At 35.3% G+C, this 15,978-nt stretch overlaps 2 protein-coding genes across 3 annotated transcripts in view; one reads left to right on the plus strand and one right to left on the minus strand.

The window, feature by feature from the left end:
- Phactr3 (phosphatase and actin regulator 3) overlaps positions 1–6,162 on the plus strand; it is a 189,239-nt gene extending 183,077 nt beyond the window's left edge. For both annotated transcript variants that reach the window (XM_058575407.1, XM_046434020.2), the window contains exons 10-13: positions 970–1,031; positions 1,900–2,040; positions 3,601–3,677; positions 5,581–6,162. In XM_058575407.1, coding sequence (XP_058431390.1) covers positions 970–1,031; positions 1,900–2,040; positions 3,601–3,677; positions 5,581–5,596 — 296 coding nt within the window. In that variant the 3' untranslated portion in view covers positions 5,597–6,162. The remainder of the gene's footprint in view (positions 1–969; positions 1,032–1,899; positions 2,041–3,600; positions 3,678–5,580) is intronic.
- A 7,102-nt stretch (positions 6,163–13,264) lies between these two features.
- Positions 13,265–15,978, minus strand: part of Sycp2 (synaptonemal complex protein 2) — a 77,982-nt gene continuing 75,268 nt past the window's right edge. The window contains 4 exon segments of the mRNA XM_058575408.1: positions 13,265–14,072; positions 15,161–15,217; positions 15,328–15,406; positions 15,553–15,611. Of these exon segments, the coding sequence (XP_058431391.1) occupies positions 13,995–14,072; positions 15,161–15,217; positions 15,328–15,406; positions 15,553–15,611 (273 nt within the window). The 3' untranslated portion in view covers positions 13,265–13,994.

Below are 15,978 nucleotides of genomic sequence, written 5' to 3' on the forward strand. Positions count from 1 at the left end.
TTAGACACCCATATACCAATCCCTCAAATGGATCTTTTAAATAAAGGAAGATGACGTAAAATCTTGTTAACTGCAAGTAGCAGGAATTCCCATCCCCAAACTGGCAGTGTTTCTCAGAGTGCTGGTGGCTGGGAATCTCCTCAGGAGTGAAGCCCTTCTGGGGCTTATGGCTTTATTTAGCAACACAGAGCACCAGAAATAGGGCACCATTATCTTGTGTCCCAGGGCACAACATACATTGTACTCTCTATCTTAGCACTCTAGTCTATATTTAGCTTCCAGAGTGGGCGTGAGCACAGTGTGGGTGTTAATAGTCACAACTCACAAGCAAAGTTAGTTTCAGTGAGGAATCTGGCTCCTCTCAAAGGCACTGTTCACAGAATTGTTTGCATGCTTGAGCAAAAGTGAATCAGGTGTCTGTGTTCAGGTTTGAAATACACCTTGACTCATTCCAGGTGAGCATATGCTGCCCAGAGCTGAAGGAAAGTATGCCATCTTATGTTGAATTGCTGAGTTATGGCACCTGTGAAATGGCAAAACCAAAAAGCTAGGAGTGAGAGTGCTGTTTACAGTCAAAGGCATGCAAACCTCGACTTACTCTACAGCAGCTGCTCTGTGTGCCATCTGTGTTCCTAGACATAAATATACAGAGAGATTTGGGTAGGATAGAGACAGATCTGCTTCCAGCAAACAGGAAAACAGCACAATATCTGTGGCTGTTTCTGATACAGAGGTAGGGCAGAGGGGAACCAGGCTGGGATGGTTGGTTCTGTATAACAATCAGACTGGGATTCCTGAGCAATGATTGGCCCCCTGGAAAAAGACAAAGTGGGGAAATGTGATATGGAGAAGTGTCAACCCCAAAGTTTCCTTGACATTCTCCTTCAAGACCAGGGCCAGGGGGATCTTCAGTGTACCTCTTTACCAAAAAAAAAAAAGTCTCCATCTGTTTGTTTTAATCTTTCACAGAAAGGAATGATCAGACAGAGCAGGAAGAAAGAAGAGAAATCAAGCAAAGATTAACAAGAAAGGTATTATGATTGAAGTATTTTATTTCCTGAATTAACAACAAAAATAGATGAACTAGAGAGAAGCTCTCCTGCAGCAATGGGTATGGGTAACCTAAGACACCACCCAAGCATGGCACAAGCTAAATCAGGTGTTCACTCAGCAACAATCAACTCGCTAAGACAACACAGAGGGCAGAGTCTTTTGCCACTACCAGTGTCTGGATGGGGACCCTGGACGAATCCTTGCTTAGCACAGTGGGCAGGCTGGAAAGGCAGCAGAATCTAGACATCACCACCTCCTCCAGGCAGACCAGAAGCTGACTGGGTGCTTTCTTAACTTACATGATGTCTAATAGGAACACACCTGGGTATCGGCGTGGTACTTTCCAGACTGTTTTCCCCTTTCTGGTTGCCACATGTATGCGGAAGTATGTCTGGAAGCTCCCTACCTGCAGACTGGACTAGTGTCAGGGCTTGTGCATGCAGTCTCCTCTGGAAAGGCAGACCTTTTCTAAACTCAGCAGTTCTGTTCTGCCTCTCCACTGTGCTCCATGATCACAATGAACTTTTTTTCTGCTCAAAATTAATAAAATGTAGTTCCTGAGCTTGATGTATAGTACTAGGAGTCTGCATAACATTGTCAGTAATTTAAAAAGAGATTATCTAATGGTGCTGGTGCTGTAAAATTTATTCTGAGTCAATTTATCAACCAGTCCTTGATTTTGTGCTATGTACTATCAGGGGTGGGAATCCTCAAAAATGTGTTGGAAGAAGGGGGATGTGATTTAAGAACATATAATTTAAGCTGTGTACGTTAGATTGTATTTGGATTATATTATATTTCAAAATTAGTTTGGCATATGATACCTATCATAATCTTTTACTTTAGCTTAATCAGAGACCCACTGTTGATGAATTAAGAGACAGAAAAATCCTGATACGTTTCAGCGATTATGTGGAAGTAGCTAAAGCACAGGACTATGACAGGAGAGCAGACAAGCCCTGGACCAGACTGTCGGCTGCAGATAAGGTACAGAATTGCCTGTGCTGGTTGGGGTGTGGTGTCTCCTAAGAACAATAAACCTGCTATGCTTATTCTTATGTAATGGCAGCCATTTTCTTAAAGCTTTTCTTTGACTACATGTTGGCTTCACAAAGATAGCTCAGGGTCAGAGTTGAGCAGTGGTTTTCAACTTGGGGACAGTTGTGTCTCGAGACAATTCTGGTTGTCACAATTTGGGTGCTACTAGCATCTAATGAATAGAGGCCAGAGATCCTGCTAAACGTCCCATAATACACAGAGCATTATCTAGTTCCAAATGTCAAGAATGTGTCAATTGAGAAGCCTTGGTCTGGAGGATGAATCAGAAATATGCAAGGCTGGCATAAATCAGATGAGTTTTATCAAAATGAGTTGTAACTGGACAAAGAGGAATGGAATCCATCCGAGAGGATTTCAGGAAGTAGATACAGAGGTTCTGGATTTGTTCCTGGACTTGTGCAGCTTGAGATGTCTCTGGGAACCCTCTGAGGAGTTTGAATTTAATTTTCAGAGAGCAAGGAGGCAGTCTGTCACGGTAGGTCTGGGGTGCAGGAGGGGAGTGGACATTTACTGAGCAGTGTGGGTAAGTTTTTGTCCATGGTCAAGTGCTAATGACTGGCAGGATTTAGGTCCAGGAGTGTGTCTGTATCAGCTTTCAACCACACCTGCATGCCTGTAGCAACTTTCAGAATGATTACAGGTTTTAGGACAAGGAGGATTAAATATTCAGCCAATGAATTTGTAATTGTTTTTCATTCTTTATTATGAACATTTATAAATGCACACATTCATAGGTGTTGTATCAATTTAGAGGAATGCTGTCATGCTGAATTTGGACTGACTCTTGGTTAGTTAGGGTTTATTTGCTTAGAGGATCATAGTGATAAGAAACGAACACATTAGCTTCCAAAGATACAAGTATGGGGAAAAAAATATGCCCCCAAAATTCTAAATTCAAAAGGCTTTCCTTGTTGCAGAGGCTATGTTTGATGCTCTTGTCCTACCTGGCCCTAGAGGGTTTATCTGAGACACACGTCTTAAGAGGAAAGTGGGCCTGGGAAGCTCAAGGAGGGGGCAGCAAGATCAGGCCCTGGATAACTGAAAACATCATGATGCATGCCCCACCCATCAGGATAATAATAAAATGTTATTATTCAAATGTCACAAAACTCACATGCTGAAGTTAGAATAATTTCTTTCTGGATTATCTAGATTGTCATGCAAAAGTTCATGTTCACCAAAAGCTGAACTCTGCACATTGTTTTGCTGTCCCTACTTCATTAGTGCCTTAAGCATGTGGTGGTTCACTTGTTAGTGTGGGAAGGGCTATCTGCTACTCCAGCACAGCAAACTACTGCCTTCCACAGGTCTGACTCCTTACTACCTTAGTAGGACTATAAAAAGGAGTAAGGCAGTCTAAATGTTGAATGAAAAAGTTTTTCTATGTATTACCAAACAGCAAGTATTAATGTTAATCCATAAACATAACTGATTTCCTCTGTTAACTTTTGAATGTTCTGAAATGCAGTATCCTATCTTTAATTTCAGGCAGCAATTCGTAAAGAATTAAATGAATACAAAAGTAACGAAATGGAGGTACATGCATCAAGCAAGCATTTGACAAGGTGATATTTGTTTTTTATGATATTTACAGCATGGCATTTTTTAAAAAAAAAACACAAAAGCCATATATCCAGGTAAACAAATTTAGCATTCTTACAGAGAGCTGAATTGAACAAACCAAATGCACCTCATTTAAAAATACTATCTTCTCCAATGATTTTAAATAGGGTCTGGTGGAAAATGATATATAAAATAGTATTAGAAAGGTCATTACATTAAGTAGTGTAATTTTAAGGAAATTAGTCTCAAAACAATGGAAGTAATTTCCTTATACATTTTTCTAATAGGTATAAATTGATAAATTCTACATAAGAGTACTGTGAAATTACTCTCTACCTTCCCACTTGCCTTTCTGTATCTTAAATTTATAATCACATTTAACACAGTTAATGTTCCCCAAAGCTAAAAGAGGATCATTTCCCCAGCAAATATCTGCACACCTACAGTGTGGCAGGTACTATTTTAAGATGCTGAGAATGTGACTGCACGTGTGATCAAGGAGGCTCCCATTCAGCCCACCTCCAGCTGGGGATCCACAACCATTCCCATCCAGGTGCACATATTCTCTGTCCACGCCACTACATGCAAAGGATGACACTGGGTTTCTTGGTGATGATGAAGTTGGGAAAAAGATTACTCTTGGTACTCTGCTTTCCCTTCTTTCCCATAGCCATGACCAGTAATAATTATCTTAAAATTCTCACCTGCCTTTAATCTTATGGGGATGACTGTGATGAAATACTCTCATTGCAGCAGTTGCTTTCTCTAAGATGCTTGTGCTCCAAGTACAAAGACAAAGGAAATCCTGAGCATACATACTGCCTTAAACTAAAATGATTTATTTTCTGTTTGTCACAAAGTAGCCACTGTAAGTATTGAAGAGCAGTTGCTCTATACACTCTGTGTGACCATGGAATTCCTCTGGTTTCTGTTATATTGAGTAAAAATGTATCAAGGCAGGAAAAGCAGGTAGTTAGGAGAAAATTATGCAAATAAATAATTTTTAAATTTGTTAAGATCTCCTCAAACAATGGACATATTTCTGGGGAGGAATAGATCATCTTAGTTTTGCTTATTTCAAATGGGTTCCTTATGAACATTTGGGAATTAACATGCAATTATTTTTAATGTTCACTTTGTTTTAAAAAATAGGCTGTGTAGTAAATTAAATCCTAAGTATAAAATCTCAATTACATTTTCCCAATATACATTATTAAAATGTTTACTCTCGGTATTTATCTTAAGTTTTTGATAGATGACACAATTTTCAAGACTCAGCTGGGTATGGTGCATGCCTGTAATTCCAGCAGCCCGGGAGGCTGAGATAGGAAACTGCATGTTCTGAGGTTAGCCTCAGCAACACAGCAAGACCTTGTCTCAAAAATTAAAAAGGTCTAGAGATGTAGCTCACTGGTAAAGCACCGCTGGGTTCAGTCTTTAAAGAATGAACCCAAACCTGAACATCAGGAAATAATTCAAGGTTCTTCATGCCACATTTTAGCACTCCATATCAATTTTTAAAAATAATATTTTAGGTCATGAGATTTTCTTAAATATTACTATGAACATATTATCAACTCTATTAAAAATACTCATGGCTCTAATTTCCAATAATTTATCACCTCATTACTTTTGCTGATTTAGCAAAGCCCTCACCTTTCTGTGTACTTTGAGGGTTTAACTAGTAACTTTAATACCAAGTTATATTCTGCACTCTTGGGAACACCTATAATACATTCTGAGGTACAACAAGGGCATGAGAGTTGGGAGCCCTCTATCCTACCACCCAGAGAAGCTCCGTTTTTTTTTTTTTTTTTTTCATAGTGAACTTCAGAGAAGCTTTGAATAACAGCAAATTTCTATGTGGAGGTTTTTGACAATTTTAACTGTTTTTATAATTTCTAGATTCCACAGGCCATAAGAGATTTTCTTCTGAGAAGAATTTGTGTTTAATTTTTGATACCAACATTTTGAACATTCATCAGGGAACTTTTCCTGAAAATCAGCTCAAGACTACCTGCTGTTTTTGTGAGGAGAGCAGAATCACACAGGTGCAATCTTGGCCACACTTACCTACAAGAGGAGTAACCAGAGGACATACTTCTTTGGTGTCTGAGGAGTGTGAACTGTTGGGGTCAGTTAAGGCCCAAAGTAACTCTGCCAGAAGAAAACTGTTGTTTGCCTTTCAATCTCGTTTTACAGTTCTGCAGTGTATGGAGGACAGGTGAAGTGCATGTGCAGGCTCACCACTCCCAGGCCTCTGATGTGAGGGACATGTGACGCAGTGTCATTCAGTATTTTGTTGAGGAGACATTTTTATTCTGATCATGATTAATTTGAAAACTCTTTAAGTTCATGTTATATAAATGATTTACTGTATTATACTTTTTCTTTTTTTATATGTCTAACAAAAAAATACAGCTCTGACATTTTGATTCCTGTTAATTTTGTTCTTTAATTAAATGACTACTTATTGCAGGAAATTAACTCAGGCTTTACATTTTCTTGGGGTGGGGATGAATGGTACCTTAGAATAGGCATTGGTGGAACAAGTAACTTTTAATACTTTGGAACCATCACAATCTGAACACATGAATAAGAACACCATTTTTTATGTTTCATAAAATCTTAGTATATGTGGAAAACCCAATTAACTTACAAATCAGTACTGAATATATCCAGAAATAAGCAATAATTTGTGGGCATAATTTTCATTTTGGTAAAATTTTTCATGTTTGAATATTTTTAAGTTCGCATTTGCAAATATTAAAAACCCTGTTATAAGAGATACAGGTTTAGATGAAGCCGAGACACTATAAGAGGAAATTTACCCCGGGCCAAAGGTAAAAATGAAACTTGGCACATTCCCTGAAAAATATTTTTTGGGTTTTTGCATAAGTGTCCTGGCAGAGATGAGCCTCCCATCCCTCCCTACTGGTATGCTGCTGAAGCAGGAGACAGTGGCTTGGAACACGACTAGGTGCTTGCAAAACCTATTCTCAAATCTAAACTGCTATTCAGAAGATTGCTTATTTTCTCTTGGATGATCACCCTTGTCTCACAACACTGCAGTAATGTCTGAATGAGAGAGTAGCTGAAGTGCTGGCACAGTGCCTAGCACATTCTAGGCCTTCAATAAATGCGAGTCACTGGTATGGGGCCAGAGAGTGCCTAGAGCAACTGAGTGTCCTCTATGAATGTTTATCATGTATGCTACCTCATTGCTTCCTATGATCCTCCCTTTTCTACTCAAGACTACTGAGGAAACTGTTCAACCCCTATGGCAGCACTTTGAAGAGACTTGTGGTCAGTCCTAGATACTGGCAAATGTACTTACTATTAGTCAAGTTACAGTTTATAAGAAAATCTTGTTATGGTAAAAAAAAAAAAAAATCCCAGTTCTACCTCTTACTTTTCTATGACATGACAATCGCTTGTTTTTCCTGAGCCTTGATTTCTTTGTATATGAAAGGAAATGTCTAAATTATTTCTAGTTAGAAATCAATTATATTGGGTAGGGAACTTGAACCTAGGGGCACTTAACCACTGAGCTAGATTCGCCAGCCTCACCCCCCTTTTTTTTGAGAAAAGACCTCACTAAGTTGCTAAGGTTGGCTTTGAACCTGTGATCCTCCTGTCTCATTATCCTGAGTTGCTGGGATTACAGGCTTCTGCCACCATGCCCAGTTGAAGTCAGTTAATTTTATAAGCATTTAATATGTGCACATAACTTGTTTTATTCATAACATTATTTGTGGCTAGATAATCACCAATTTTTTTTCCTTTTCAAGCTATGTATTATCAGCTCCTGCTATTTTATACTGTGCTCAATTTAAAATATTAATTGGAGCCCAAATGTTGTAATAAACTAAAACTATCATCTCCCTCACACAGAAATAGCTTCGTACTTACTATGAAACAAAGGGAGAAAGGTTCTACTATTCTAGAGACCACCCTCAAAGCTTAAAAGATCATTACTGCTTAGGAAAGAACCAGATAGAGCATATGCTTAGAAATAATGTGGTAGACTGGACCCATATTTAGTTTTTTTCCCCCCAAGTTACATATCTAATGGATAACAAATTAATATAAATTTCAGGATACTCAAAGGAGGATTTGGGTTAAGATGCAAAGGTTCTAAGATATCCTAAAACCAGCAGACATTTTAATTTTAATCCAAATTTTTGGCAACAGTATCTAACTTCTGCCTTTGGGTTTTTGTTAGTCATAAACTGCTGCTCTAAATTATACTCCATATTTCATGCTGTATCAGGTATTGTAAGAGTTAAAAGATAAACGTGATTCAAGTATATTTACTCTGAACCTGATAATTATATATAATTCTGTACTAAATAAGTATGTGATAGCACATCTCAAGTTAGTTGGAGAAAAAACGTTAAAAGCAATTCATCATAAATCAAGTAATGGAGATATAATGAATATAAATTTGCATGTGGTAGTATAAATATGAAGAGTTTATATTTGAGTCTAAATACTTAAGTATAAAACTATTTTGCAACAATAGAAGCAGTACACAAATTGTCAGTGATTACTAGTATTCAACAATGAGGTTTTTAATGTATTGACTTTAAAATATTGTGAAAATAGCAAAGGATTTTTAAAATAATAATATTTAAATAATGAAAGTAATTCTGTTTTTAAGAAGCTTAAAAGATTTTTTACAAACTATTAGTTATTTTATTAAGGACATTAAATAACTTCCAGAAATATTTTCTAAGTTTTAAGCTAATGTGATGGGGGAATAAATAGTACATCATGTGACTTTGTAAAAAGCAAGTTTAAAAAATGTAAATGGACTTTGAAATTTTAGCATCTGAATAATTTTTGAATAACTGAAGTGGGAAAAAAATACAGAAACAACAAAAACAAAAAGACCCTATCATTAAGTGGTCCATCTTGTGGAAGTAAATGGTAACTACAAGTCTAATTTAAGACTACAGGTCACATTGGTAGTAGAGGCAAAGTTCTTCAATAGCAAATTCAAGTCCAGAGGTATGAAATCCCAAAAGAACTTTTAAAATTACTAGACCCACATTTCTAGTACCCATTACCAAAGTTCTTTTCCAGAGACCTTATCTGAAGTTTAATCTCTTTCATCTGAGAACATCTTAGAAGATGTTCAATATAACTGAACATAAAAAATCCAGCTGTATATGTGAAAGTTTTCAAAAAGCTAATTCCTATAAATTATACATGATCATATTTCTCTGTACATCTATTGGTAATGGTAACATTAGGAATATATCATTAGTTCATGTGTAGACAAAACGTGAGATGGAAAAATCTACCAGATATCAGGTCCATAGCTCTATGGAAACAGAGCACATTTTCATGTTCAGAGTAATACAAAACATTTTTGAAGATTCTAAACATAACTGTAAACTGCCTTAAAAATATAAACAAGAATCCCTAAAATTATATTTTCTTGGTAAGCAATGGGAGAGAAATCTGGATATGGTGTACATGCTAATAATTTGATTTTTAAGTTGCCAACATGCTAGTATATATTCTTTGTGCATTATACTTTTTAAATGCAGTTTATTAGCCCTCTTTAAAGATGTGCACACTGAACATATTACTATACTGGCCTACACCACCAGTTTGTTCCCTGTTCCCACCTAGCCTGCCTCTTGGTGGGGATGCCTGGTATGGCACGAAGCATGATTTCAGGAACCACTTGCTTGATATCTTGCTCTAATTTTTACAATCCATATTAGATTTGTTTGCTAACATTAATTTATTGGTGTGTTATTTTGCTCAAAATTCTACTTTAGTTGTTTATTCACAGCATTTTCTATGCTTACTTCAACTTTTGATTAACTATGTTAAACACTTATATAAATAAGTATGCATTCATGTACAGTAAGTGTGACCAGGTAAATGTTAACCGGTAATGAAGATAAAATGGCTGAAGAACTACCTCCAGCAACTGGAGCTCCACACTAAGCACTGAACTCAGAGTCGGCAGAATTTGTGACTTTACAATGAAATTCTGATGTGGAATTAAAGGCTATATGGAAAGCATACATTTTACTATGAGTTTGATGGATACGCTGGCCTTTTAAATTGGTGTTGGGTGTTTATGGCTTCAGGATTTCTTGGTATTTAGATCACTGTTGTAATTGCTGTGAAATTTAGATTCCTACCTAGCTATACTAATCTAATCTTTTTTCTCTTTCATGTCCTTTCCATGTGTATTTCGGGACAGTTACTACGCTGCAGCTCTATTTGGTTGAGAATGTGGTAAACGTACACTAACATGGTGTTAGGTTGTAATTCAGGTAAGATATGCAAGTCATTAACTACAATGATCATTTATTTTTAATGTAATAGAAAAGTCAACAATTTTTAGTCTTACTGATTAATATACCAACTTTACTCTGCTCATGAAAAATTGATTTAAATCACTACTTCTGTTAAACAATAAGATAAACTGGGGAAAATTGCAATGAAGAACAGAGAGATGTAATCTTTAAAATTTTCCCTCTAAACTTGCGATATGTAAACTACAGCCTACAGACCAAATCTGGTCAGCTTTTTTAAAAAAAATTTTAATGTCCTGCAAGCAAAGAATGGTTCTTATATTTCTAAGTGGTTACATTTGAAATGTTATACATTTGCCTTTTGGCCCACAAAGTCTAAAGCATACACTATGTGGCCTTTTAAGACGTTTGCCAACTCCTGCTCTAAACTTAAAAAAAAAAAAAATGTATAGTCGAAAATTTTAGAAATGAATTACCCAAGATAATTAAAATACCTAAAAGTTATATAAGCCTAAAAGATTTTAACATCAAATCTATTCCAAATTTCAATACTCATTATAATTTCATACTGAAAATAGTCATCTGACTTATATAAAATGCATTGTCAAATTAGGTAAAACATAAAGAAAGCCATATCAATATTAAAGGCAAATGTTTCAATAATCTGACATCCCACTCCTCAAATCCTTTTTACTTAAAATTATTGCTATCACAGTACAAGCTAAAAGTATATTATCTAAAGTTCGAGGTAGTATATATTGATCTCACTCAATATATCTGTATTCCTGAAAAAATGTTGACTTATTTTCCTCCCGATGTTATTTCAGACGAATTCCATGGGTCTAAAAAAATGAAAACTAACCATTACAAAGACATCAACATGTTAGCAAAACAGTCCATATAGGCGATTTTTGTTTTCACAATTCCTTCAAGGGTTCAACAAAATGGAAATTCATATGAATCTACATGACTTTAAAGCACTTATCTCCTCATTTTAAAGTATGAGGAAGGGGCTCATTCTTAGCTCTGCGTCTAGAGTAAATTCAGTGCAATGCATGTCATGTCTCATTAATTGCAATGAAAATGCTGACACACAGGACTTGAATGCTTCAGGAGACACACTGGCTCTCTAACTTAGTAAATCCCTACTGGAAAGGCTATGTCATTTGTTCCTTCACTACTCTTTTAGGTTCTGAAAATTGTGATGAATGAAGCAGTTAATGTTCTTGGCTCCTACAGAAGTTTCTGGAGTAGGTTTGGGGAAGAGGTGCAAAAATAAAGACTTCGGATTCCCAAAACTGCCATATGATAGAGTAATATTAGCTTTACTAGGATGGTGACAGAAGTTCTTTCTGAAGAATTGCCATTTAAATGGAGACCTGAAGGACAGCAAGTCTTCCTAGAAAAGTGAAATCACATGAACAAAAGATTCAGAGGAATAAGATTGTTCAAGCCAGGATGCCTAAAGCATACTTAACAAAAGAGGAGTAAAAAATAAAAGAGGAACAAAAGGAAATTGTTTGAGAGGTGAGATCTTATTTGAACTGTCCATTAGCTACAATTGATAATATTCTGATGTTTAATGTGAAGGTCAGGACTTTTATACTGTTATATATATGTGAAACATCAACACAAGACATGGCTATTACATGGGACTGGATGATATTACCTAAAGAGAAAGTATAGAGGAACAAAGAAACAGACTAGACATGACATGACTAGACTAGACCTGAGGCCCACATGAAGAGTAAAGACAAGCCGGGAAAGAGGATTTTAAGTGTGAAATACCACAGAGAGGCTAAGACAGAGATTGGGTCTGGTAATATAAATGGTGGTTTCGATAAAAGTGGATTCAATGAAGTAGTGTGCAGAAGCTTGGACTGAGGGAAGGTAAGGAACAAACAGGAAGTGATTGAGACAGTACTAACTACAGTTATTCTGATATGCATTCAATGAAGGTGAGTCAAGAATTACATGGGAAAGGCACAAGAGGAGAATTTGATGTTCAAGGGAGGGCCTTATTTACTTATTTAATAAACATGGGCTATATAAACGAGGAGAGAAAAATCAATGCTAATGTGATTCAGAGCTCCAGTGAGCAGACTGTCCTTAAAGAGGCAAATATGCCATTAGAACAAAGAAGAAACCAATTTTTCTGATTTTGTTATTGATGCAAGTAACATTTCGACTTTAGGGTAAAATGAGGAAATTATGAGGTGAGACCCTCACTTGAGAAATAAAGAATGAACCCATTTTGTCCCATTGTCCCAGATGTGGAACACCTGTAAAAACTTATAACAGAGAATTATATAATATTAGGTAAAATAACATAATGATATAATAGTTATATTAATAAATAAGCTCTATATTGTGTTTATAACCATTTTTAATGCACTTGTCATTTTTGTTGAGCTATTTGCACAATTGGAAACCTGGGACTTAGTGGGTTATTTTATATAAAATACTCTGGAATAGTAAAGTCAATAAAACAGGGCAGTAAAGACTGTTGAGCAGTGCTGTGTGCCATTTGAAATGTGTGAACATAAATTTAAAGCTTGATGGCACAATTTCTTCCCGGGTTGTTCAGCTCATAGAATAAGAGTTTTGAATTATTAGGTAACATTGACAGGAGAAAGGTCAAGAGAGTATTATTTTGGAATCTAAAATGGGTAAGGAAGGAAGGACAAACAAGAAGGGTAACAAGAAGAGAGAAAAAGTGGTAGAGTAGATGGCCTGGGATCATTCTAGAAAATAAGCTGGAAAGACACAAAGTTTGGGGCGATAAGAACGTTAGAAAGTGAGAGTCATATTCTGTTGGTAATGCAGAGAGGTCTGTCGGGAAGAAGTATGAGCTTGGAATGGCTCATATATATACAGTGGGAATAAGTGTAACATGATTTAGGGAGTCTTGATTTGACTGTGAGCTAAACAGGTTAAGTCATGCATGAAGGGATTAGTTCTGAAGTCTCACAGGAATATGGAGTAACAAGTTGAGTAGTATTTAATATTATAGCAGAGATGTCACTCTCTCTTGAAATAGAAATCCCACTACCCTATCCATAAATCTTAGTTAATGCCAGTATTTGAATGAGTGAAGATGAAAGGGTTTTGTTTTTAGCTTATGTTGACTAAGAAGCCACTTTTACCATCATATTTACATACTGGTATTCAAACACTCTGCTACCTTAAATATGCAAGGGACAATAAAAGCTGCTTATATTATTATATTTCAGTCATCTGATTAGAGGAGGATATTTTGTTAGATCCAATGATCATAAAAGAGAAAATAAAGATAATCATAATATTTATGCAACTGAAATAGGCATTTATTTCATTGTAATATATGAAAGCAAATCAATGTGTACTCATTTTGAAAAAATAATCTAGCAAAATATTACTATATCAGGAGCTTAAAAATGACCTGCCAAATAGCCTTCTTATGAGTTGATTTTTATGTTGAATTAAAATATTTAGATAATACAGTAATAATTTTAGGCATTTAGTGCCTTCTAATACATTGAAGCCAAAACTGAATGAAACAGTGAGCTGAAAGTACTGGTTTACTAAGGTGAGCATTTTATTGTGGACTTCCTTCTCTATTAAGTGTGCCTAAATTTTTATTAATTGAATATTCTGAACTATTAAACAAATTTAATAATGTACTTTAGTTCAAATGGTATTAATTTTACAATGCATTTTACATAATAAAATTTATTAAATTAACTTTTAAGTATAGTTAACTAGTGTAAATACTACCACAAAAATAAGCCAATTCCTTTTACTATTTGTTTTCCCAAAACCTCCCCTCTCTAAAACAGAAAAAGTATTATTGTGTAGACAAAAGTCTTTAGGGCTTGGGAGTCCAGTTACAGTGTTTCTCATCCATAAGGAGGGATTTCTTTGAATTTGGGGGTTCCTCCAAAGGAACACTTGACTAGGTGACATGCAGTTTTTTTCTTTGTAGGACTAATCTATTGTTTCCTTAGTTATATACAAAAAAATAATTAGATAAAACATGTGATAGCAATTAAGATTTCACACATTAATATTTCTTTCATGGGCCATGAATAATGACATCAGTCCTCTCCGTACATTAAGAAGTTCCTCTTCTTGCTATGACCAAGAAAAAAAAAAAATCATGGATTTTACATTATCACATAAAATAGGAAAAAACAAACAAACCTGTTTTTAGGTATTCATTATAAAACAACCCCTTTCATAAAGATATTGTGTATCAGTGTTCATGTGATCTAATTCACCAGAATCTGTATCAAGATATCCATAGAATTCTGTGATTATCAGTAATATCCAAGATGATAAAATTGAGAGAAGACCTAAAAATCTTTTAACTCCCCATATCAATGACATTTAAATTTTTAAAATGAGAATAAAATATAGATAATCTAGAAGAAAGTTTCAAGAAGGAGCAACCTAGTCAGGTAGTTCTGGTTTGCTTCAAGCTACACTGGCTTAGCTCAACATCCTGGACCTCTCCTATTTTCAGCATACTGAAATCCTATTAAAATTTCATAAGTATATTAATATATCTCATAGACCACCATAGTTTAGCACTCTTTAAGTGCTATCTCCCAATATGAAAGACACCCAAACATATTCACCTGTCAGGGGCACTTGCTGTTGTCTATAATCTTTGGGAAGATGAGGATTTTTATCCTCAAATGTAAGTCATAAAGTCCTGCTGAACAAGTCTTCCACTAAATTACACAGCCTTTCTAGATAGCTTTGTCCTGCTGCAGTGCAGTGTTTAGAACAGTGCAAAGACAACCATGGTAGTCACACCTGTAATCCCAGCAATTCTGGAGGCTGAAACAGGATGATTTCAAGTTCAAGACCAGCCTGGGCAACTTAGCATGATGCCGAATCAAAATGAAAAAATAAAAAAGCCTAGAGATGTAGCTCAGAGGTGGTGGGAGGACGTGAAAAGAAGTATTGCCTCCAGCTAATTTTTCAACTTACAAATTGATATTCTTTTTACCCACCGTCTGGAGGAATTCATTATTTATATTACCTTCATTCTTTGCTGTAACTACATTACTGTTATTTTAAAAACTAAAAGTTAATGGGCTTAAATTGCCTTCTCCAAGGCCAAAGAGAAAAAAAGAAAAACCTATGGAAAAACATCCCATTACAAGACATTAAGCTTGACAACTGCATTGGAAATGCAAGCTCAGCTGACTCACCATTTCCTTCAGAAGCCTGCCTTGGAGCATTTTCATGTTCTCTTTCATCAGGCACATCTGTAAATAAGTAAACATATTTCCCCTATGAATTATCATAAAGTTTTTAGAGCAAAAAGCCAGACTAACCAAAATCAAGAAAGATTATATATAAAAATATATATTTTTACCTCAGATGTAAATATAGTTTCTTCATAATCAGTGTTACAGAAGACATTTTTATCCAATGATGTTTTCAAAAGATGAAGCCTAACAAATAAAATGAGTTACCTTTGTATTTATTAGGAATTCAAATTAAATTGCTTTGTGTATATATGCAATGTTTTTCAAATTTGTATTTAATTTTAAAACCTCATTTTATAGATTCTAGAAGTCATTAAGAATAACATACTAACCTCTGTTGTTCACTTCTCTGATATGCACTGAACTTCTGAAATATCTTTTCCCAAAAGTCCTAAATTTTAGGATAAAAAATTAGTTGTACTTCAATATGACTGAAAACTAAAACTTAAAAGTTGAAATTTGTGTATTTCTAATATTTCAAATTTAAATAAACAATTTGGCTAAGAATATTCTAGATATTATACACTTTCAGAGTTAAAAAATTGAAAGTAACATTTCTGAAGATTTCTCCTGGATTATCAAAGATGATAGAATAATAAAAAGATAATATAAACTTGTTTGCAATTTAAGTATTCATATAAAGCTGATTAAAAATGTAAAACTAGATTATGTTATAAAAAAACAAAATGCATTAGAATAACTCATTTATTTTCTGCTTTGAGACAGCAACCTAACTATAGCTTTTTTAAAGTCAAGAG

The sequence above is a fragment of the Marmota monax genome, unplaced genomic scaffold (genome assembly GCF_021218885.2).
Source record: "Marmota monax isolate L192 unplaced genomic scaffold, Marmota_monax_Labrador192_F-V1.1 WCK01_AAM20220418_F8-fsc00014, whole genome shotgun sequence".
NCBI lineage: Eukaryota > Metazoa > Chordata > Mammalia > Rodentia > Sciuridae > Marmota > Marmota monax.